Source organism: Mugil cephalus, chromosome 8 (genome assembly GCF_022458985.1).
Source record: "Mugil cephalus isolate CIBA_MC_2020 chromosome 8, CIBA_Mcephalus_1.1, whole genome shotgun sequence".
NCBI lineage: Eukaryota > Metazoa > Chordata > Actinopteri > Mugiliformes > Mugilidae > Mugil > Mugil cephalus.
The window spans coordinates 4,171,794-4,195,906 of NC_061777.1; the positions used below are offsets into that span (position 1 = coordinate 4,171,794).

General features: G+C 41.0%; 2 protein-coding genes across 4 annotated transcripts; both read right to left on the reverse strand.

The window, feature by feature from the left end:
* Positions 1 to 286: 286 nt before the first annotated feature.
* LOC125012625 lies at positions 287 to 10,256 on the reverse strand. 3 transcript variants are annotated; one of them, XM_047592675.1, is made up of 11 exons: positions 10,169 to 10,233; positions 9,321 to 9,391; positions 8,205 to 8,806; positions 8,079 to 8,115; positions 7,281 to 7,360; positions 7,078 to 7,161; positions 6,894 to 6,953; positions 5,948 to 6,043; positions 3,939 to 5,829; positions 2,213 to 2,350; positions 287 to 980 (listed from the first exon to the last, which is right to left on the reverse strand). In XM_047592675.1, exons 3-11 carry the CDS (start codon positions 8,742 to 8,744, stop codon positions 685 to 687), a joined length of 3,222 nt encoding a protein of 1,073 aa, XP_047448631.1. In that variant the 5' UTR covers positions 8,745 to 8,806; positions 9,321 to 9,391; positions 10,169 to 10,233; the 3' UTR covers positions 287 to 684. The 3 variants fall into 3 exon arrangements, with proteins under 3 accessions (XP_047448631.1, XP_047448633.1, XP_047448632.1); XM_047592677.1 differs by having other exon boundaries at positions 9,321 to 9,369; positions 10,169 to 10,228; XM_047592676.1 differs by lacking the exon at positions 9,321 to 9,391 and having other exon boundaries at positions 10,169 to 10,256.
* A 600-nt stretch (positions 10,257 to 10,856) lies between these two features.
* Positions 10,857 to 13,413, reverse strand: LOC125012406 (nuclear factor 7, brain-like). Its single transcript, XM_047592344.1, has one exon. The coding sequence runs from the start codon at positions 13,105 to 13,107 to the stop codon at positions 11,683 to 11,685; it is 1,425 nt and encodes a 474-aa protein (XP_047448300.1). The 5' UTR covers positions 13,108 to 13,413; the 3' UTR covers positions 10,857 to 11,682.
* Positions 13,414 to 24,113: the final 10,700 nt, after the last annotated feature.

The following is a 24,113-nucleotide window of genomic DNA, read 5'->3' on the forward strand; positions in this document are numbered from 1 at the left end:
TTGTGTAGATGTATTTAGACACATGCGACACACTTAAATGTTGTTGCACACTCACCCCATGGCAACAACCATGTAGCTTGCACAAAAACTCCAGAGGAAAAAGCAAGAAAAATCTAAATTTTTCAGATCTGTACCAACATCCTGGTTTAATCTTGCAGCTGATCGGTGTCTGTATTTAATATAAAAGCTACAGCATCAAAATACTGAGTTTACTTTATAAATATTATGAGCACTTTGGAGTATACATGCAAAAATATGCAATAATGAGAGGAGCGCACAATATGTTCAAACACAATTTTTATTCCGGGAACTTTATTCTTGGTGAAATTATCAAAAACGATAAACCACGTCCTACTATACCAAACAGAGTAACCAAATATTGTATAACTAATAGGGTGGGTCACAGTAGGTGAACAAATCCTCCATCGGAAAAGTAAACATTCGACATCATTTAAATCTGAATGACACAACATTTATTAACGGTCTCTGTCAAACGAACATGATAGAAGGAAAAAAAAAACGCAGCGAGACTTACTGTGCTCATACATACGAACCGTTAATCATGAATACAAACATTAATCAAATTATTTTTGGCCAACTTCATAAATGCTGGAAGAGACAGGTCCTGATAGAGGTAAATGAGTAAACCGACGATGGGGGAGTAGCATGAATCAGACTTTTTGTCTACAGCTGCTGGTAACGCTCAGTGCTCTGCTGCTGCGCTTCCATTTGCCCGGCGCTGGTTTTCGATGCGTTCAGCGATGAGCCGGTTTGTCTCTTTAGGGTCGTGATCCTGTTTCTGACGTAGTCCTTGACGCCCTTCCACGTCCGGGTCCTCAGCGCTTTGGGCTCGGCCTCGAGACACTGCATGCAGTCGTTCTTCTGAGGAACCCTGTGTCCTTGAATGAAGCGCATCATGTGTCTTTCCACGGCGCAAACTTCTTCCTCGTCCCATTTCTGTTTGGGTTTATAGGTGGCGCCTGTGAGGGGTGAGGGGGGTAAAATAAGAAAAGAAATGAATGAATTCATGTGAACTTCTGCAATCATTGAAAACGTGGTCCTTTCAAAAACACAAATCCATTTTTCCCATTTACATGATAAAAATGATTAAAAAAAAAGTTACACGTCTCAAAAAACAACCAAACCAAAAAAATATTTAATGTTCTTACGCATACGAAATAAAAAATAAACAGGTAAAAAGAGGTAGAACACAAGCAGGGGACCAGTAACATAACAGAATAATAACCTATAAATAACGACAGACTTTTTCCATTTGTTTTAGTGCAAAGAAGAACAATTAGTTAATAAACTGTCCTTAAAAAAGAAATAGCGAATAAGTGTAGTTTGGGTTCATCGCTGTCTGCTGTTCAGTCCTGGCTCTCAGTGTTGTGTTCTGTCCACTTCTCCCACTACAACAGTGAACAAATTCAAAATCCTCTTAAAATAATGACCCATTACTCTTTTTTTTATTTTCAGGTTCTTTTCTTCTTTATTATTAAAAATCATTTTGTCATTTTGTGTTTTAGAAAGGTGACAAAATAGCAGTTATTTTCATTGAAAAACTGCACTCTTTTATGTACTTTTTGCTTTTTTTTTAATGAAAAGGTTAACATTTACTGTATTTATGTCTTGATTCATTAATTTAACATCATGGACTGATCATGAACTGATGACAGATGTCACAAATTACCGATTCAATGACGTAAGAGTAAATGTGTTGAGTGGTTGTTCACCCATTTCTCAGTCGGTGGGCTGGATGGACACACAGCCCTTAGTTTTTCAACTTTAAAATGACATTATATATGTGTCTGCCTGACTAACGTTAGCCATTCCACTTGCTTTCTGGCCGACAAACGCTAGCAACACAAAATAAACACTGTTTACGGGGGGATCTGTATTTACCGCCAGTGGTTTGTTTTCACCCAAGTGGGGGTGTGGCCTAATTTTTCTCCTCTTTTCCATGGTTGACAGTGGAGGATAAATATACGTTCTGTTCTCCTGGAACACTGTGTCCTGGATTATGTTTTGTGCTCTCTTAATGCTGCAATGTGCAGCTGTTTGCGTTAAATCCCATGAGAGAACGGCTCACGTAACCCAATAAAATGATCAATGCACTCATCATTAGGAAACAAGCATAGAAAACTTACTGTATTAAAACATTAAACCTCTAACATGGTGTCTTATGCTGTAAATTATTAATCAGCATCTCTACCTTGTGGCCCTGTTTTTGCAGGTGTGTTGATGCTGGAGCTGGTCGGAGCTCCACACGCTGGTTGATGGTGCAGATCTCCAGGTCCACAGCCAACGCCGCCCACTTCACTGTGATGCCACGATGCAGCTTGTTGTTGTGCTTTTGTTGTATTGAAGACAAAAAAAAAAGACGTCTTTAGCAAATGGAATCTGCCTACACACACACATATGCACATTTCCTGCAAAAAACATTACCAGCTGTGCAAAATATACACTATATGTGTTTTCTCAGTTAAACGGGATCATGAGTGTGATACAACATTCAACAAGAAGATTTCTTCTCATCCAGGATGTTGTTAATAACATGTAGACGGGACTGAGTCTGGTCTTCAATATGCTAATTTTGTTATCGTTAGTACATCACCACTATCCAAACATTAATCTTTTAAAGGGGACATGAAACAAACGGAACATACACCAACACAATAAATGTCACATTTTAAAACGCCGAAAAAAACATTGTAAAAAGAATCTTTTAAAAAGCATTTCTGAACCGTTTTGGATCGTACTCACCGCCGTCTTTATTTTACGTCACTTTCTACGTCATTGGATTAGATAGTGGCTTTGGCCACTTTTATATTTACCACAAATTGACGGCGACACAACAGTAATGGCGGCATCTTGTGTTTTAACAGTGAAACTTAAATGGCAAGATTTTAGAAACTTTCCTTTGGTCATCAGTGTTAATCTTAGATCATCTTTTTTAGTATGAGAGGCCTCCTTTAAACTATCTTCACTATGTTTAGTGTTTCACGTCCCGTTTAACGTTACATGAATCTAACAAATGAAAACTGCTCAATAAATGTTTCATTAAATAAAATAAAATGTGTAAACAGTGGTTAACTTACACTATATATATATATATGTTCTCTAAATCAAACATGTTTGCTTTGATCAGTTTATCTCGTTTCTCTTGCTCTTCTTTTCTTTCTCTACCCGGCTGGTCTTAGGTAGATGTTCCCTCCATTTGAGCTGCGTTCTGCTCAAGGTTTCCTCCTATTAAAAGGAAGTATTTCTTTGCCACTATAACTTTCATGCTTGCTCTGGAGGTTTCAGGCCTGTTTCTGTAAAACGTCTTGAGACAATTTGTATTGTTATTGACGCTATATAAATAAAATTAATTTTTTTATCTGAATAAATGTGGGTCAGGTCACTGTCTATTGGTTGATAAGGTAACTCGATGGCTTTGACTCCCTCATGATGCCAAAACACGAGCTGACTACACAATGTGTTTTGCACAAAATACACCTGCAAGTTGTACAAACTGTTCTGAGTTTTTTTTTTTTTTTTTTAAATAGCACTTTTTTTAAATATTGCAGGAAGTATTGGAACACGATGGGGCTACAATGAGCTGCAGAGCTGCAGGCGGCGTGTTGCAGGTAACCACAGCTGTGACAGATCACAGCGGCTCACGCGATGATGCAATAAAAGGGCAGCGTCTGCTTGACTTCTTCGCAAAAAGCTTTAATGCCCTGAGATTTATATGAGCTGTAGTGAAGAGTGGTTGGTAACAGCTAACTACATAGGGGTCCTTCCCTAGATCGGCATTGGCCTTAACACTTAGGAATATTGTGATGTGCAGTGTGGAGTTAAGGCCTCTGATTGGTCAGCTTTCCGTATCTTCCATCAACCTCTTAAATGTGCAAAAGTTCCCCATATAGTCACATGCAAAGCGAAGAAATGATTACCTCCAGACTGCAGCTCAACGTCGTCGAGCGTCATGGCAATGTTCTGTCTCAGGACCTGGACCTGGTTGTTGGGGCCTAAGATGTGGTAGGCCTCGTTTTCATCCAGGTTCATCAGCTGCAGCATCGTCGTGAAATGCTTCTGGATCTTTCTCAGCGTCAGGGCTTCGGGGTTTTTCGCGCCGCACGCTTTGACAAACCTCTGGATGCACTCGGACCCTCGGTAGGCCGACATCGTGCACGGTCGGGCGAAGAGGAAGTGGTTCGTGCTGGGGACGCCGCATTCCTCGCGGACCTTTACGAGAAGCTCCATGGCTGACACGAACGAAGGCTTCAGTAAAACGGGGACCATTCGCCCACAATTCCCTCGAATGTCAATTCTACAGAAGAACTTGCACATGGTTTTCTCCAAATCCGACACGGAGATGTCCATGTCGTCGTGAACGTCCGTCTTCTTCCGAGACAAGAAGGCTTGTACGTTAATCGACGACACCTCTCTGCACTTTCTCCTGTTGAACATCATCACCCTGCAGAGTATGACCCTGGCCAGAGCGGCGTAGTTTTCTGCAGAAGTTTCTTCTCTGAGTTTCTTTTCTGCCACGACGTGAAAGTTCTCCAGGTGGAAATGCAGGGTCTTCACGTCTTGGCCGAACGGCACCTTCTTGTCTGCGTTCAGCTTGGTTTCTTTGAGACTCGTCAACGCCCCCGAAGAGATGAGCTCGTTCCAGTTCTCCTGGTACTCGGTGAGGAAACACCTCGCGGACTCGGCCAGCTCCGCGTCACCGCGCTTCACCGCGTTAGCCTCAACGATACTGCACGTCTTCTGTAGGTGGTAACCGAGCTTGAGGGCAAGAGAAGGAGTGGCGTACTTCTTCTTTTCAGGGTCATAGCCTGCCAGGGCATTCACTGCCGACACCACATGTGTGAAGTTTGAGGGGTAAAAGAAATCCTCCAACTCCTGCATGGGGGTCGTTTTTTGAGCCTTGAGCACAAGTCTCGCTACCTGACGAAGGTTCTGCCGTATGTATCCGTAATTCTTCTCGTCAGAGCCGAACTGGTTAAACATCTGCTCTCCGAACTGTAAGATAATCTTGTCGTCCATGATGGTTTGCGTCACGTCGTCGTATATCATCTCGTTCATGACGCTCCTAAAAGCGTCGCTCACTCCGAGGTCTCCCAACGCTTCGAGGGCACACCGCGACGCGATGCGCTTTCTCCCGATCTTCGATTCGTTTTCGGACTTCACCTTCTCGGGGCACCTTCTCATGTGTCTGAACAAAGCTTTCTTCAAATAAAGACCCTGACAGTAGAGACAGTGAAGGAAGTCTTGTGCTCTGCCGATGCGTTTTGGTCTTTTGCGAACGGCAAGTTGTCCCTTTCCCGACCTCAAAACATCTTTGTTGTGTGCAAAGTTTCCTTGATTTGTCAGTTTGTTCCATATCTTTTGTCTTTCTTTGGAATGCTTGGGATACTGAAACGCAGCCGCCACCTCCGCTTTGTCACTGTGGACCGTCTCAAGATGCCGCGCCATTTTGATGACTGGTTTATGGCAAAAAAAACAGTAACTCCTCTTGTCATAGACACGATGTTTCTGCGAATGTGTAATCGGTAACACCAGAGTTTCTGAACGCTTCTTTTGAGAACTCATAAATATCTTTTTTGGAGGAGGTGTGAAGTTTTCGTCCTTACACAAAGAACCTTCCGGTTTAGCCGTTTTTTTCCTGGAGGGACGAGGTTTTGCCGACGGGGGCAAAGGACTGCCGTGACTGGATTCGTTCGAATAACAACCCTCTGTCTCAGACTTGGATAAGTCACATTCCTCCTCGTCATCATCATCAGGTACGTAATCGGGATCACTGTCGTCCCCTGACTTGGCTGAAGCAGTTTCCACTTTCTGAAAAAAGGAGAAAAAAAAGGCTCATTTAGGATTTGGGTGATATTTGCTATTATATTTTTCTGCTTTACTGTGGTAATGTTCAGGATTATAAACAAATAAAAATACAGTTAATTACCACCGATATTGCTTTGTTCACTGGACCTGGTGGCGCTTCACAGGTTTCGTTTTCTTCACGAGACAACGAAGGTGAACTATTTGCCACAAGTTGTGGCTGAAAAAAAAAAAAAAAACAAAAAGAGGAGAAACAAGAGAAGTTGAACTTGTTGAATCATGACTATTACACAATCCACTGACAGCAAAAAATCTTGAAACAAAAAGAAGAACTGTCATTTAGGTTTCAGAATTTAAACCTGGGGTGTTTCGCAGTTCGTAGTTTGGTCTCATTGTTGGCGTCGGACAAAGTTTTCCCCTTTTATACTGTGACTGTGTCCAAAAACATACAAATACTGACTTGAAGGTAAATACTCATGCAATCACTTGTTGCATGTGTGTAGTAGTATAAAAATAATTAAATTATTTGACATTACTTTGTGGAAATCTGTGTTTTCATGTACGTGTTTCTACTGAAAAAGTCAAATTATATATATTGTTTTTTTTTTATTATTATTATTATTATTGTGCAATGAGACCAGACAGTGACATGGAGAGACAAATGTGGTGTGAACAAAGTGGTGATAGTAGCGATAGTCGTGAAAATAATGGCAATAACAGTAGTTACCAAGACTGCAATGAAAATAAGGAAATATTATAATTTTAATAATACTGAATCATCATGAATAATAATAACAATAATAATAATATAGAGGGAGGACTGAGGAGAAGGGGGTGGCAAGTTTCAGATTAAACTTTGTTTTGTTTCCCTCTTTTTATTAAATTGAATAAAATATAAGGGTGTCCTGAGTCTGACCGACAAGGGACCATCCCGCAAATTATATTGATATTGATTCCATTTAGAAAAAAAAAAAAAAGGGGAAAGCATCAGGGTTGTAGCTTTACATTTGTAGATATTCAGATATTCTTTCATTCACTGCAAATTAAATTACAGCATCAAAACAACTCACCTGATTGTTCGTCTGTGGAGCTTGGCCCTCACTGCCCTCATCTGGGGGAATGGATTCCAGCTTAATAAACAGAATATAGCCAAGTTAAGCAGGTGTAGACGTATGTATAATAAACACAAAACATACAAAACAGAATATATGACATAATATGTTGTAACCAACAGCGCCTTTCAAACGCACTTACAAGTTTATCCATTTCCTCCAGCTGTTTAAGTAGTTGTGCGCGTTGATGCAAAAGTAGTGAACGACGTAGTCTGTCATTGTTGGCCTAAAACGCAGAGCACAGCTATTTTAAAAAAAAAAATAATAATTTACAAATATCTTCACAAACAGAGCTTCAATAATAAGCCAACAAAACTATTACATGCTTGGTGTTTATTTCCTCACCCCTGGAGTAATGTTCCCTTCTGGCAGCGGCTCTTTGTTAGAGTGAACAGCTGCATCTGGGACAGACTCATTCACAGTATCTGAGGAGAAGACAGGGACGTTAAACACAAGGACATTTAGAGAAGAGCTGCTCTCTTTTAGATAAAGGGTGATTCCTCTTTACAGTCATTTTGGAGATTTGCAGTTCATCGGGATCCGATTTATTTTTTTTTCATCCGATAACGACTTTGTTTATGTCAAGAAAAATGGGTCCTTCATTTCAAGGAGAATTTCCCCCTAATCCAGAAAACTTTCACCAAAATTGAATTGTTGAATTGAACAGAGAAATAACAGTATTTACACCGATCAGGCATAACATTACGACCAACTTCCTAATATTGTGTAGGTCTCCCTTGTGCTTCCAAAACAGTTGTGTCTAATCAGAGAATGGACATGGGCTTTGTGAGGGAGTCCTATAGTGTCTGTCTACAGGATGTTGTTAGTGGGGGGGGCTTTTGGGTTGAGAGGGGGCCCTGTGGATCATCCCACAAATAGCTGATCAGTCTGAGATCTAGTGAATTTGGAGGCCAAGTCAGGGATGGCTGCTATGGGATGGAGGTGTCTGGCCTGGTGTAGGTGGGTGCTACATATCTGAGTAACATGCCAAGTCCAACATTTGTCAAAAGTTACTTCTCCTATTCATAATGTTGTGGCTGATCAGTGTATATTTCCTCATCTTGGAAGTTCCCCAACAAACCAAATAAAAAAAAAAAACCCTGATACGTGACAAACATACAGCTAGTACACATCAAAGCTTACCTCTATAATGCAAAGAAGGCATCCACTGAAGCTGCTCCTGAGAAGTGGACGAGGCACAAACGTAAATGATAAAAACCCATTCAACTCCCGTCTCCTTTCTTCAAAAGTGGCCTGACGTGTACTTACGTGTTGTCCGCATGACGGCAGGCTAACGGGCAGCTCCTGAAGTCCATTTGGTAAACCCTGACTGGTTAACGGAGTCTGAAAGTTTGCTTTGTAATGGTCAAGGGGCGAGAGGACCGGGAGATGCTGGTTCGGCTGGGGAAGGGACGGCGGGGGAAGGTTTTTCCCGTGGTTCGCAGTTATCAGCAGCGGCTGCTGTGCATAGGACGCGATGTGGGAGGCACTCGGGGCAGCAGCAGCGGCGGCGTTGGCGAACAATGCGTTGGAGGATGAAACGCTGCACATGTGAGGGGCTTTGTTGTGCATGGCCGCGTGATGGAGGCCGTGTCTGGGAGGTAGGACGCTCAGGTTGGTCATGCAGCTTTGACCGGACGCCTGCATGTGGTCGTAGGAGGGCCTCTGGTCGGGCGAGCCCATGCTGTGATGCTGAGAGCTGGTAAGCAGGTTGATGGGTCCCTGCGATGCCGTCGTGCACCAGCCATTCTGGCCCTCCCACGACAGACAGGGGGCGTGGCTCTTATTTGCTGCAGGGTTGTCCATCATTCTCCATAACCATTAAAAGGTTGCCGCTTGCAGTCTGTCGTTTATTTCCTCGAAGACGGGTCCTAGTTGAGCGAAATTACACAGGATTTATCAGCAGGGTAACGATGTGATAGTATTTCTTTAATAAACATTGAGGGTGTTTGTGGGGAAATGACAGGGAAGACAATGAAGATATTTTAAAACAAGACAGAAATGTTCTGCAAAACAGATCTTCTCTGCAAACAAAATGTTAATTCATTCATTTGTAAAGTGCTTATATTAAAAATTTGTTTGTTAGCATCTACATCTAACATCTACTTCGCTGCAGGAAATCCTCTCAGCCAAGTATACACCACTATAATAACATTTTAGATATCAAGAGCTCATCTGCTGAATGCATAATGTTTCCTAGTTCACTTAAAAGTTCCCTTAACGTGTCTTGTTTCCATATCATGTGGAAAGTGGATATCAGTTAACTTTAAACTGGCCAGGCCTTAACTTTAGTACCAAGCCATTTACAAAAGGTGGTGGTTTTAACAACATCTATGTATATACTACATGAGAGGTGAATGGGATGAATGAATCCGGAAAGCTCACCGAAAAGCTTAGATAGTCCAACAGAAAGTGTCTTTGCAGCTCCTTTTAACTGGGGTGAAGTTAAATGTCAGCTTAAGCACAAATGTCATGTTTTTAGTTAGTATCAATAAACCACCAAAGCTGCATCACACGAAACTTAGGTGACCAGACGATTACTGGGGACAATCCCCGTTTTTGAAAAACCTGCACCCTGGCTAAACTGCACGGCTAAAAAGTGTGTTGCGCGCAGACTATAGAAATAGTTATTACGGTAGTCAGTTGGGAAGCGATAGTGAGCATGTTGCGCGCGCACAACAACTATTACGGTAACCTTTCGTGCTGCTGTTGACATTACAGACGTAACAGTTTTAAATGTAAATAAATATGTCAAACTAAATTAAACCAGAAATGTCCCTGTTCCTTCATTTCATCTTGATTACATTTTTTTTTATTATTATTATTTTTTTTCCATCTCCGAGAAGTAAATGTCCCCGGATATTTCATTCCAGAAATCTGGTCACCTAACACAAAAACTAACTTAGCAGGGTATTTTACGAACGGTGACTTCGTTAGCAATTTATTAAAGTCACACGCCACTAATATTTATGCCCCTAATAAATGCACATGTATATTTAAATCGTTGCCAATACTTAGAAATCCTGGCGGCTGTGAATGCGGCGTGTCCCCTCTCTTTACGTCTTTAGCTGGCTAGTTAGTTAGCCAACGTTATTAGCTGTTAGCTGGTACCAAGATAAACTGTGGCATTCCGGAGTAACGTGTAAATATGACACAGACGCCACAATTAACTGAGCAAACTAGCGTGCAAATGCATTATTCCTCTTCTAGTGAAAAGCTGAAAAAGTTAGTACCATCGTTGCAGATATGACGGGAAGCGGCGGTCGTTGTTTACTTGATAGCCTCGCCTAGCTGCGCGGAGGCTAACTCAGCACTTCCGCTTGTGTTTCAAAATAAGAAGCGTTTTTAGAACTAGAGAGCGTGGATTTGTTTTAACTGAAAAACATTTCGTTGTTACAAGAAAGGATGTTACAAAGAACTACAACTGTCAAACAGATAGAAAGCGGTCTAGACCTATAATATAATAACCTATAAATAAAGACAACTCCAGACTTTTTCCATTTGTGTTAGTGCTAAGAATAATAATGTTTAGTAAACTGTCCTTTTAAAAGAAAGCACAATTTGTTGTCTGATGTTTAGTTTACTGGGTCTGTGTTGTGTTCTGTCCACTTCTCTGACTATAACAGTGGATAAATCAGGAAAAGCAGTTATTTTGATTGAACAATTGCCCTGTCTGATGTGACCAAAGTGTTCACAGTCTCCACTGTGAAGCATGATGGTGGCAGCATCATGCTTTGATCAATTTATTTTTTTGTGTGTTATTTTGGGCAAAGTTAAGAGCAAAAAGTGTTTGTTGATGAGGCAAACTACAGTATTAAAAGAACCCATAGCGCCATAACACTCTAACTATGTTTAAACTACATTCATTGATAGCTACATGAAACAGTTTTTACGGTTATAAGCCAATGAAGAATCATTCAATTTTCAAAATGACTGGAGAATTTATTGAAGAACATGCAACAACAATTCAGTTACAATCTAATCGTTTGTAAATGCACATTTTAATCTTTACACTTTACCTATTAATGCACACCTCTGTAAGCACAGTAGAGTTTATCCTCTATTTAAATAGTTTTTGTGTATTTCAACAAATTCCTTGCATGTGTAAACATTAAGTGGCAAAAGTTTTTTTTTAAATTTTGATTAAGTTAAAACAACTGAAAATTTGGTAGATCTGAAAGACGATTTAACAGGAAAAACTGTTTGGATATTCAGGATGCGGTCTTGAGTCTCCACAAATCCAACAAAAGCAAACCACTTTACATAATTAATAGGCAACTTCCATGACCCAAGAAAATAAAACCGCTTTGTTGCATGAAAAAAAATAAAAATAAAAAATTAATCAGAGACCAAATCATTTTTGATTGATCAAACCACTACAATCCCATTAACACACGTTTAAGACTAAAGTAAGTTATCAGATTAACAAAATATCGTACAAACTAAAATAAGATGACAAGAAAAGGAAAAAAAAGTGACACAATCAGAAACAACCTATTTGATCCATTCAGTGAGTTAGATGCTGCTGACCAGGTTAAAAACCAAAAGTCTTTATACATCTTAAAAACACAGTTGTTTCTTCTGATCTCATCAAGTAACAACAAAACGAATTAAAATCACGTCAGGATGTAGTTTTTAAAACCTTTCAAAAGTGAAAATGAACTCATCAGCTTCAGATACTGAATAACTTTTACATGTTATCAATGCTGTACATGAAAAACACAGTTAAGTGTGTAATAAACCTGAATTAATTGACATTAATCTTCCTTTGACAGATTTTGATGTCAGTGGTTTTGGCATCAACAGCATCTCCGATACTAAAATATGGGAAGAGTTTCTCAGTGAAGGTGTCTCTGTGGGTGTAGATCTCAGTCTGGTCTTCAGAGTTGTAGAAGGACACCTGTCCACTCTCATAGTCCAGCTGGACCCTGATCCTCTGGAGACTCTTCTTCACTGTCACAGTCTTACCATCACCATTAGTGTATTTTCCATCACCATGCTCTAAACACCAGAATCCATTTTCTGGTGAGGACACAGGTTCATTCTTGCCAACTGTCTCTTTGACTAAACCTATGATCCATTCAGGATGATCTCCCACCTCCACCTCCCAGCTGTGTTTCCCTGAGCTGAAGCCCTCAGATCCAAGAACTTCATTATATTCACTGAATCTCTCTGGATTGTCAGGGAGATCCTGCTTTGTGTGTCCACATCTGACACTGATCAGATCATCAGACAGGTAGAGCCAGGGGTTTGCAGTGTTTGGGTCCAGAATGACAGGACTGAAGTGGACCTTCTCCTCCATCTTCTCACAGACTCTGAAGGCCAGGTTGCCCAGGTGTTTGGCCACATCTATCAGGACTCCTGAGACCAGCTGTGGATCTGAGTGTGAGCACTGAGCTCTGGCTGTGGTCTGAGTGGGTTTATAACTGCTGAGGAACGGCACGTTGTCTTTCTCCAGCTCTTCTTCAACAGCTGAGATACTGTCTGACAGAGAGGAGATCTGCTCCCTAGTTCTCTTCATCTCTCTGTTGATAATCTCCTCTTTCTGTTTCCCTTCCTTCTTCAGAGCTGCCAGTCTGGACTCCTCTTCCTCTCTCAGGAACTGGTGGAGTTTGTTGAACTCAGCTTTGATCTGCTTCTCGGAGAACAGCAGCTGTTTCCTTGAGTGTTGAATCATCTTATTGTAAGTGATCTCCACTTTTTTGCATTTGTCCCTCTTGTCCTCCAGAGACTTTAAGTCAGATTCCAGCTGCTCCTTCAAGTCACTGACTGCTTGTTGTATAGGAACCACTTTGTGACTCTCATGAGAAATCTCACAGACAGGACACACAGCTTTCTGCTCATCCTCACAGAACAATGTAGGCACTGCTGTGTGTATACTGCAAACCACCATGAATTTTTTCTTTTGTCCCTTTTCTGTCCCCAATGATCCAAGTTTCCGTCTCCCTGCAAAGGAGTCAGCCAGTTCCTTCAGAGATAAATTCACCAAGAGATTTTCATTTGAGGATTTTTTTTTACAAATTGGACAGTTCTTCTTTTCATCTTGTTCCCAGAATTTCTGCAGGCAGCTTGAACAAAAGTTGTGGTTGCAGCTCAGAGACACAGGGTCTTTGAAAGTCTCTGAACACACATGGCAGCTCAGGAAATTTTTAAGAAGGGCTCTCTCAGCCATTTGTTGCAGATAATTTTTCAATAGCAGGACTCACCAATATAAGGTCTCTTCGCTTATCCTCTTTAAAATGTCCAAAGTAATAACAAGTGTTCTTCAGCAGATTTGTCACACCCTGTAATGGCGACTGAGTTCTGATAGAGAAAAGTAGGAATGTACTTTCACCTTCTTCTACCTCAGTCACAAGTTAAATCATTTCCTGTTATAAAAACCGCGTTGTAATTCTATTCCCAGCAGGTGGTGTCAGGTTGTAATTTTTCATTCAGTAAAATGTCAGGTGGGGTCCAAGCTGGACAGGTCTCTAGTCTATCTCAGGGCCAACACAGAAAGACAGACAACCATTCATATTCACACCTACAGACATTTTAGAATCACCAATGAACCTAATGAGCATAAGCACAAAGAAAACAAACAAAATAACTAAACTTAACTTAAATCAACCTTAAGTTAAATCCCTCTCCCCCTGAGGTGCTGGGGAGTTGGTGCAGTCCAATCAGTCAAGGAGCCTGATTGAGAGATTAAATAGGGACCTCCTACTATACTCCTACTATATGTATTCTATATTAAACTCAACTTAGTGGTATTTATAAATAGACATTATTATTATCATTTTGCATTCAATATTAAGCTATTCCCATATTCACTTTTATTTTAAACACGTGCAATGTGCAACTGCTGTAAACATAAACATGCACATATATATATCAGCCTATATAGACCTGAAAACGCTCTCAGCGTGTAATATGCGGCCTCATGATTGGCTCAGCGGTGATAGGGGCGGGGCCTACTTTGTACAGGAGGCTTAGATCGACAGGTCTGTGGGAAACGTTGTGCTGTTGAGACAGCTCCTGTATGACTGAGAAAAGTGCTGACGGATAATGTGTTCTGACTCAATTTATCCCTTTACTAAAATATGTTGGATTCATGTTCATGTGTATTTCAAGAAATTTAAATTTGTGGGCTAAAATTGTGTGGAAAATTAAAGAATAGAAAATATCTAATCAACCGGAGATTTTGTGACCATTTTTGCGCTTTGCAATTCATGCTGTGGGCCAGACCTTTGTTTTTTCTTTGAGGATACACTTCAAGAATTGTCATACAGGGCATTCACAAATCATCCTCAGATAGGAAATCTCCTTGGTTCTTTAAAGGTGAGTGGGAAAGGCCCTAGAAAAAAAAAGTATAATCAGAACGCTCCTTTAAATCTTGACTCAGTAATTGTCTGAGTTGATAAAGAACTTAATAGTAGTTATTCCTTTATTGATCCCTCATGGGGGAATTTCTTTTTCTCCATTTGGAGCAGTGAATTTGAGTTTCTCTCAGTTTCTCTCAAAGACAATTCACCACATTTTATCAATTTGCGGTTTAAACTTCTTCGCCAACTTGATGCCACAGTTATGGTGACAGTACGGAGCATACAGAGATTAGGCCTGAGCGTAATAGATCTAAATATCTAAATATCAATAGTATTGTTATCAAGGTCAGCATCGGTATCGGATTGATATTAGCGTGATGATACTTTTGTTACAGTTTCTCTTCTATATGTCCAGTAAATTACTCCTCACAGAGTTCATGCAGCTTCTCTCCAAGTCTGTGCGCATCAGGAGCTTCTCCACCCCACCTGTAGCAAAGGGTGGATATGGACTGCTTCCAAAAATCTTCTCAACAAAGTGGATGTCAGCTATCATACTGCTATCTGCTTTGTCACCGGTGCTCCTATAGTACCCACCATTACAACTTATACTCCCTTGTCAACCGGCCTTCACTCCACTCTTGCAGATTGATTCATTGGTGCCAGTTCAGTTAGTAATGTTCCAGTAACTATATTAACTTAATAATCCCCAGAGCCCGCACCTCTTTTGGTCATTTCTCATTTCAGTTTGCAGCTTCTAATAATTGGAACCATTTGCAACAGGAACTAAAACTCAGCTCTGTCTGGCCGTTTCTGTCATTCACAAATGTGCTTCATTCAACTGTCCATGACCACTGGCCCCAAATAATCATGTGAATGGTCTTACATTCTGTAAAAGACACTTGTGTTTTGGTGGTGTTTTTACAGAGCGAATCAAACTGATGAGTGCACAAGTGACTCGCACTGGCGTAGGCTACATGTCTTTATTCGTTGATTGCTGTATCAACGACAACTGCTTACATGCAGAAAAGCTGACTCCTCCCATCGCAGGCCGGTTCAGGGCCGTCGCAAGCGGACAGGCAAACTAGGCAACTGCCAAGAGCCCCAAGCTGGAAGGGGCCCCCAGAGACAGCTGACATTGGCCCATATCAGTGACAATGATGGAAACCTGATAGACGCTGCAACGGCAACATGTTGGGAATCCCAGCCCCTAATGGGGCTCCCTTAAAGTAGCTGCTTGCTAGTGGTTGGAGTGGGCCTCCCGGGGGCGGCTGACATTCGGTCGGTAATCAAGGACATAACTTGAAGCCACCTTAGCCACTGCAACAATGACACGTTGGGAGTCTCCCTGATGTGGCCCCACCTACACCGGCAAAATGAAGCGAAACCTACCTTTCAGGACAAGAGGAGGATGAAAAACAAGAGACAGTGTTTCCAGAATTTCTGCAGGCAGCTTGAACAGAAGTTGTGGTTGCAGCTCAGAGACACGGGATCTTTGAAAGTCTTTGAACACACGTGGCAGCTCAGGAAATTTTCAAGAAGAGGTATCATCTCCATTTTCTGTGACTTTAAATTGTTTTGAAGCAAAAACAAAATACTCACCAAGAGAACGAACTCAGATCCTTTTACTGAGGCCTTGGTTGTGCAATTTCTGGATTGTCAGTGACTTTCAAAATGTACTGTCACATCATTCACTGGTTAATTATTAATGACAACCCTGTTTACCTATCTCCTTTCATCAACCTTTGATATAAAACTTGAAACATTTGCAGCCTGACTAAGTTAGTTAGTGTGATTAAGGCTCTTGCTCATCCACGTGAACATCTAAATCTGCTATTCTGTCTATGCTGTTTTTTAACCTCTTGCAATAGATGTTTACATTTGCATAATACTAAAAAAATAAATAATACTCATGGTCTCAGGGAGTGAGTGTATTAATATTTTCTCTAAAATATGCGTTTTCCTCTCGTCCATTCTTGCCAAAACAGTCCGTTCACATATGCTAACCGCCGTTTACAGGCTATAGTGTTTGAGATGTGTTGCATCCAATTAAGCCCCGCCCCTCAAAAAAAACTCACATGGTTTACAAACCGTGAAGGGGTCTACTGTATTCTATTCTTCACTTTCTTTAGGAAATCATCGCCTAATATTGTCATTTGAAATGAACGTGTTTTCTTCTCATTTTTATTATAGCGCTATGATTAAATCCTTTGATAAATCAGATCATGTAAAACCTCCATCATCAACATCAAACCGACGGTTTTGTTTGCAACACGCCTCAAAACGACACGATTCACTCCAAGTGATTCAGATGTATTCATTTATAATGTCTGAGCATCCACTAATGTTCAAAGCAGAGTCTAAAAGGTGTATAAAACTAATTGGCATCTGTAGTGGGGCCTGCAGCTCCTTGTAGGTTTCATAAAATCAAACGTTTAAGCTTCTCAAAGTCAAAGTCAGACATACAGAAGAATAAAAAAACACTCCTTACTACCCCACAGTGAAAAGTTAAGGTGCACAGGCACAATGCAGCAAAACAAATCTTTGCCATCCACATCCACAGTTTATGATTTAACACTGCTGCATTTAATGATGTAATTGTCACATGTTGCCATTGTTGTTCAGTAAATGTTTTTTTTTTTACATGAGAACCAAATCTTATTTCATACAACTTTAAACCTGCGACTGAAGTAAACCAACTGTAGAGGGCACCATGTGACCAGCATGCCTGCTCGTCTCTGTTGGTTGCTGTTGGTTTATAAAGCACCGAATAGTTTAGGACCAAAATACATTTCTGATCTGCTGTTATGAGCCATCCAGACCTCTCAGATCATCTGGATCAGGTCTGCTTTCTGTCCCCAGAGTTAAAACTAAACACGGAGAAGCAGCTTTTGTTTTTTTATGCCCACATACCTGGAACAAACTCCCACAATCTGCAGACCTGTTCCAACTCTCAGCTCTTTTAAACCAAGGCTGAAAAGTTTCCCCTCTGCCGCTGCTGCTGCTTTTTGTCACTTTTATTCTCCTGTTTTTATCTTTTCTGTTAATATGCTTTTACATATTGTCTTGTGATCTTTTTAATTTGATTGCTAATGTTTTGTTTAAATTGCATTGTGCTGCTTTCTTTCTTTTAATATCATTTTTATCTTGTTTTGTTGTAAAATTAGTTGTAAAGCACTTGAGTTGCATTGAGTCTGAATTGCTCTATATATATAAACTTGCCTTGCCCAGCCCTTTATGCTAAGCCTGTGCTGTAATACATTTATAATTCATTTTCCATAACCATCTATCTAACGTGCCTATAGTAAGAAAGGTATATACATAAGAAGTAAAGCAACGTGTCACCAGTAAGTCAGCTGCATGTGTTTTGAATCTAGATGTTGGTACCAGGCCGCAGGAAATTCGCACGAGTTTGTGTTCTGATACAAACCAACTGGTGCAGATATAAATTTAATATCACACAGCAAATCCACCCATGCGAAGGCAATTTAATCCATACCAGGATTGAATTAAAACACAATCTGATCACGCAAAGTTTATGTTCTTTTCTAGTTGAAGTTTAAAGGAGATGTAATAGACCCCAAATCCGTGGAGTAATCAGGAATGAGGGCCTGAAGGATGGTAGAGAAACAAAACAATAAGTGGAACGTACATTAGCATGATACATAACAGACATGCTCCTGTGATGTTGGGTGCTACGGCCCGACTCACTCTTCTAATCTTATGTTTTTCACGAAGCTCTTTCAGTAGGTGGAGTTGGGGACTCTGTGAATGCCAGTAAAGTTGGAAAAATGACTTTAGGGAGCAGGTTAAACTCACAGAGGCACAGAGTCATAAGAAATGTTCTCGTATTCACAGAGGACTCATAGCACTTTAACAGTCACACTGACACATCTACCCACTCGTTCACGCAAGTGTGCACACATTCACATTTGGGGTTCAGAGGTTTATGAGCACGTCGTCCATGGTGAGGATGCTCAAGTTTATTTTTATGTTTTTGGGTGCTTTACCCCGATCCGATCTTTTAATATTTAGTATCGCCCGTTCCGTGTCTTTAATAATCAAAACATTCTTATCATGTGAGGACCAAGCGACTGGAGCAGACGATGTAGCGAGGTGAGGGTAGCTCGTACCTCCAGAAAACCTGTGTTCTCTGCTACAGAGTGTTCTGGTCATCCAGTGCTATAAACTCCCTAACCCTCTCTGGAAAATGTATGACTTTGACGCTGCCTCCAGGAAACTTTTCTCCTCTTTTAAACACAACGTTCAGTGCTAGCTGTTGTTTTTCGGTGCAGCCTCTGCCAGAGCGGACATATTCCAAATCAGGTTGGTAGTAAAACCTACCACCTACCACATCATCACCAAACATCCACACTGGAGAAAAAAGAGGCTGGAGACAAACACTATCGTCCACTAATCATCCACTAAGTGACAGTGACACCATGTGAGCGCCAAAACAGTCTCTCAAACTATGCTAAGCTAGTGTTTACGATCTATAATGTTTTTAGATCTGTTGCTTCCAGTTAAGCTCCGCCCCCCAAAAACACATCACACCGGGATCTATTTATTCAGCTACAGTAGCATGTGGCTAAGCTTCATGATATTGCCTGAATGCATAAATGAATCTGAAATACAACACAGGGAACACATACGGCACATGAATAGAAACGAGCATGTGGTTCAGAAATCATCGACAAAAACACAGCTGTAAAGTTTTATTTGAGGGTAAATAATCCTGACGTCTGAGAAACAGAGACGAGAGAAGAGAAGGCGCGAGCGTCTTAGCGGACTATCAGGTCATATTCATGGAGGATCATAGTTTATTCTTTTTAAACGTGACTGAATTATTCAAGAGCTTTCGCCTTGGAAAGATTTTTATTCTTTATTTTTTACACAAGAGCTCCGGGAGATGTAAACCAAGGCCACTGGCTGGCGATACTCTCTCGACAAGTGAGCCCAGAAAGAAGGAAAATACACACTTGTGCAGTCTTCACACACACACACACACGCACGCACACACGCACACACACACACACGCACACACACACGAGCAAGAAGCTGCATCTCATATGGCATCGGAGGCGTCCATAAAACAGACCACCCCGAGGAAAATCTAACGAACAACAAAATATCTGCTTTCATCTGAACAAATGAGCCGAGTTTGTTCCCAATTAAAAGTCATTTGTGTGTAAGCGTGTGTGTGTGTGTGTGTGTGTGTGTGCGTCGTCATTATTCAGCTGACAGATTCATCAAAACAGAGCGAGTGTGTACTTAAGCGGGGCATCTCTGTGATCTGCAAAAGGCAAACACACACCTTCGACGAGCTCCTCGAGAAAGGCACCTCGTTTGTTTCGCCATGGAGACGGAAAGTGGAAAACTCGTCCTTGGAGGACAGTCGTGTGCACGAAAGCAAGAAGGACAACCTGTCCACACCCGCCGTGTTTACTCGCCTTGGTTTTAATACCAACACGTTTAGCATCAGTCATTCATGTCCCCATTTATGTGTGCTGTGAATTTAGTGCAGTTTCACATATAATTGCACACACACACACACAGAGGCTGTATAAACACTCCTCGGGGCTTAATGTTATTCCTCACATCCCACTCTCATTATCATTTGGCTCACTGGAGACCAGAGACCCGGTGTCCCCACTGACGATCATCATAAACTCGTATTCTGTGTGTTCACTAGGGGATGTGCAGACTCCTCGGCTCTAAGCATCGGCGTACGTATTCAGGATACAGATCTCAACGTTGCAAAGCTTTACTTTCTACTGTGTTTTTTATCTGGGTCAACTTTCATCGCACAACAGTCAACATCTGACGTCCGCACATAAACGCACACGGTTCCTCGCGGAGGGACTGGACTCTCTGATCGTCATGGGCCGACTGTCTGGACGGTGTCTGAGGGGCCAGATCCTCTGGAAGGACGGGTTTGTGTCACCAGCTGTCTTGGATGCATTCGCAGCTCATACTGGACCTTTCCCCCGGCTGAAATGGCAGCCCCGTCCCCCCCGCCCCCTCCCACCACCACCACCACAACCACCGCCACTACCCCGAACCCCCCGGCGAGCCACACATCATTAGCCACCATCTTGGCCTTCTTGGACACTCGCGGGCGTCCCACAGAACCAGACGGAGGCAGATTAATGCTGACTGAGTTGCCATTATTTTGGTTCCAGCTGTGAAGCAGAAAGAGAACATTTGTCGAAAAAGGAAAACTGCAAATTAACTTTAATTTTTTTGTAAAAACTAAATAGTTTGTTTGGAATAAAAAAAAAAAAAAAAAAAAGACACAGAAGCGGATACGAGCAGTTTGGTTGAGGACGTGGAATCGTGTTTGGAAACTGCGTGAAGATGATTTGCACATGTTTAATTATCGACTGATGTTAAAATCATCGTCTGTTTCACTGTAGCCTACGATTGTGCAGTTGTGTTTTGGGGATTGTGCTTTAGGCATAAAAGTACATATCACTTGTAATTGTGAGTGTTTGTGAGATCAGCGCACTGAAACACGAGACTCTGCAGTGGAATCCAAACCGTGATGAACCTGCATGTCTGGAGGAACTGGGGACTGGTGTTGATGATTTATTTAGTAATTTATTTATTTAGCCTGGATCCCTTCTAAGCTTGTTTGCTTATTATTAGCTTGTCAGTTCAAATAATCTTCTAAAATACTAGTGATGTACAGATCAATACTGACATTTTGATACTTCCGATACCAGGTCTTTATGCTTTAAAATCGATTCTCAAATCAAAATATCGATACTTTCGATACTTCAGTCATTGGAGGTGATGTAGGAAAACAGTGGAAAGTGACTAAACTATTGAGTTGTGGCAACACAACAAACCTTGTGAAACACCTCAGGTTAAACCACAACACAGAATATGAGGCATTCATAACGAGGAGGACAGAAGAGGAGAGAACAGTGTCACAATTAAGATGCAAGTTTTCGTTTTATAGTAGTTCTTAATATTTAAATTATTTATTTTAATGGTGTTATTATTTTATTTGTTTAGTGTTTGAAACAGCATTTTCACATGTATTGTATGACTGTGTTGTTGTGTGTAGTGTATTGTTAGTTAGCAATAGTGTATTGACTAAAGGTATCGGTATCGGATCAGTATCACTGATACCATCCTGAATTTTACTCAGTACGGGATCGGAAAGCAACTATAAAATACTCAATTCTCGACTCAGTGTTTCTGCAGGTGTTGCCAGTATTTGCAGAACCTGTTGTCAAATTGACGATTTGCTTGTGTTTTGTCCATTTACACGTTGTAAAGCTGCGCTGGGAGGACTTTAACGATACCATGTGGTAAAAAGTAAACCTGTTACATGTCCTTAGCCAACATTACACAGTCACATCAAAGCAAGATAATTACGCATTTAAGGTTTGAATACATACCCAAATGAACTCTGAACGGCGTGCGTGCATGTGAGAGCAGTTAGCACGGTCAGAAAGTTGTCTCCCTCAAAGCTCTGGAGAGTTTCATCGAGCCCCTGGTAATTTCGTTATGACGGCTGAGCTAATACAGCATCCTGTCATGTTGTTGTTGTGCTGTGTTATCCCTCAGGTACACGTGTGTGTGTGTGTGTGTGTGTGTGTGTGTGTGTGTGTGTGTGTGTGCTGACCATGGCTCTGAAGGGGGGCAAGAGGGAGGGAGGGGGGCTTTAAAGCAGAACATTAAGAGGCGGATTACACTGACCATGCTGACATCGACACGTTAGCTAATTGACAAGGGGTTATACTAAATCCTCTTTGGCTCTTTGGGCTCAGACCGAAAAAAAAAAAAACTAAAAAAAAAAAACATTACAGCTTATTCTGCTTCATTTAAACCCATTGTCTTCGTTGCTGGACACTTTAGTCTGCCATCTAGTGGTAACGAAGGGTCAGTACACTATACGGTAAAAACATGATAGCGGATTCATTCTACAGACGATCACAGGACAAAAGTGGACAAGGAACAAAACCTCATCAAATTCCACGGTTAAAACTTATTTATTTATGCTTATTAACATTTCTAGTTTGATATGACGTGAAAATTTAACAAATTTTATCAATAGCTACAAGCTACATCCTCACTAATTAGCAAGTACTCGTTTGAGGACTTTGGGACTTCATTGTCAGAAATTTTAAAATAAAATAAACAGTTTTATATCTTGTCACACATTGGTGACGTTATTATAACAAAAATAATGAAATAATCCCAGTGTCCACATATGAGGACATTGTTTTTTTCAAAAACTACTACTTCCTGTTGAAAGATGATGTCTTAGGTCCTACTGATCCCAAACACGCTGGAGAAATTAAAATTGCATAGCAAATAAAAGCTCAGATCTCAAGAGGTTAGCTCATAGCATTCTTAACTACACAGGATAAGATGTTACAATCGCTTGCGCCAAGATCCCAAAAACATATTTAGAAGCCCAGTCCATCTGAAAACCGACCGGCAGGCTAGCAGTTAGCTAGCACCTAGCAACCAACAAGAAGACACCAGCTAACTAGCCTAGCCAACAGCAGTAGGTGGCACATCGCTGGGGTTTTCAAGTGGGCACCTCCCTTCAACAATGTTCTGTTAAAATAGACCCACAACACCTCAAGAAGACTTTAACAGTGAGCTCCAGCGTCCTGGAGTCACCCCCCTTCCACGCTGGTTAAGATTAGCTTAGCTTTCCACTGCAATTCAGCAAAAGACACCTGGTTCAGGTAGTGGATGAGGATTGAGGGCACAGGACCGAAGGTTTCCCATGCAGATGCAGACCCAACCAGATCTAAACAGTATCCCACGCTTGCATGTGTGCAGCTTTCTCTACTGGTCTAGAAGTACTAGAAGTGAACTTTTTCTCCTGTTTATCGCACACATCGAAACGTGGAGCCAAACTAATGCAGCAGCATTTAACCTCAGTGGAACCTGCAGCCTTGCCAGGAGTGTAGCCTTCACCCAGATGGATGCGGCTCAGTAAATAAATCTGGTGGGTAATTTATGCAGCGCGTGGAGCAACAAGTGGATTTGAAGGTCACGGTCGTCAATATGAGTCATGTAAAATTCATAAAGTCCAAGTAGCAACCTGGTCTAAACCTTCGTCCTTCATGTTCACCTCTGCTCTCCTTCTTCTCACTCTCGTCTCCTTTGTCCTTTCCTTGTTACACGTCATTTCTCCCCTACTAATAATTATTACTATTATTATTAGTATTAGTTTGTTGAATTGGGACAATGCTCATTAATCAACATTGATGTGTTAGTCATCAGTGTAAATGCACCAGATTTAGCGCTACACTTAGACACAGACGACTTCAAAACAACAATCGCACAATAGACAATTACAACCAGACACAGACAATATCGAAACAATACTATGACAAAATATTTGCTCCACAATTATAGAACAAAACAGTAATAAACCACGAACGCTGGAATGCTACAAAAAATAATGTGCAATGTACTGTTTTCTGTGTACTGTATGCTCTGAATGTTTTTATATGTTTCTATTCATTTATTCTTTTAGATTTCAGGCACTGATTGGAGAGCACTTTTAATTATTTCGTTGTACTTGTGCATTTAAAGCTTTGAAAATGAGACAGACGTCTGTAAAGATTTGGTAGTTGTCTAGACCAAGAATATTAGACTTTTCTTTTTTTTTTAGGACATTACAATAATGAAAATGAAGAGATTTCCCGTCTAAAACTTTAATATCATCTCCTCAGCTCTTCTTTTATCTCTTTAGCATCAAACAAGTTTCTGATGGGTAGTTTCCTATTTAAACCTCAACTTGCCTCCAGTCCCTTAGAATTGAAGAAGCTACTCAGATGAAACGTCTTCAAGAAAGTCCAGTTGCCTTCTTTGAACATGTCTTTGGGATATAAACCATGAC

Excerpts from the sequence above, each read along its gene's own strand:
- LOC125012625 (XM_047592676.1), bottom strand. The coding sequence starts at position 8,744 with ATGATGGACAACCCTGCAGCAAATAAGAGCCACGCCCCCTGTCTGTCG. Across the intron at positions 6,044-6,893 it reads CTCCACAGACGAACAATCAG|CCACAACTTGTGGCAAATAG; the intron begins GTGAGTTGTTTT and ends TTTTTTTTTCAG. Across the intron at positions 981-2,212 it reads TGCAAAAACAGGGCCACAAG|GCGCCACCTATAAACCCAAA; the intron begins GTAGAGATGCTG and ends CACCCCTCACAG.
- LOC125012406 (XM_047592344.1), bottom strand. The coding sequence starts at position 13,107 with ATGGCTGAGAGAGCCCTTCTTAAAAATTTCCTGAGCTGCCATGTGTGT.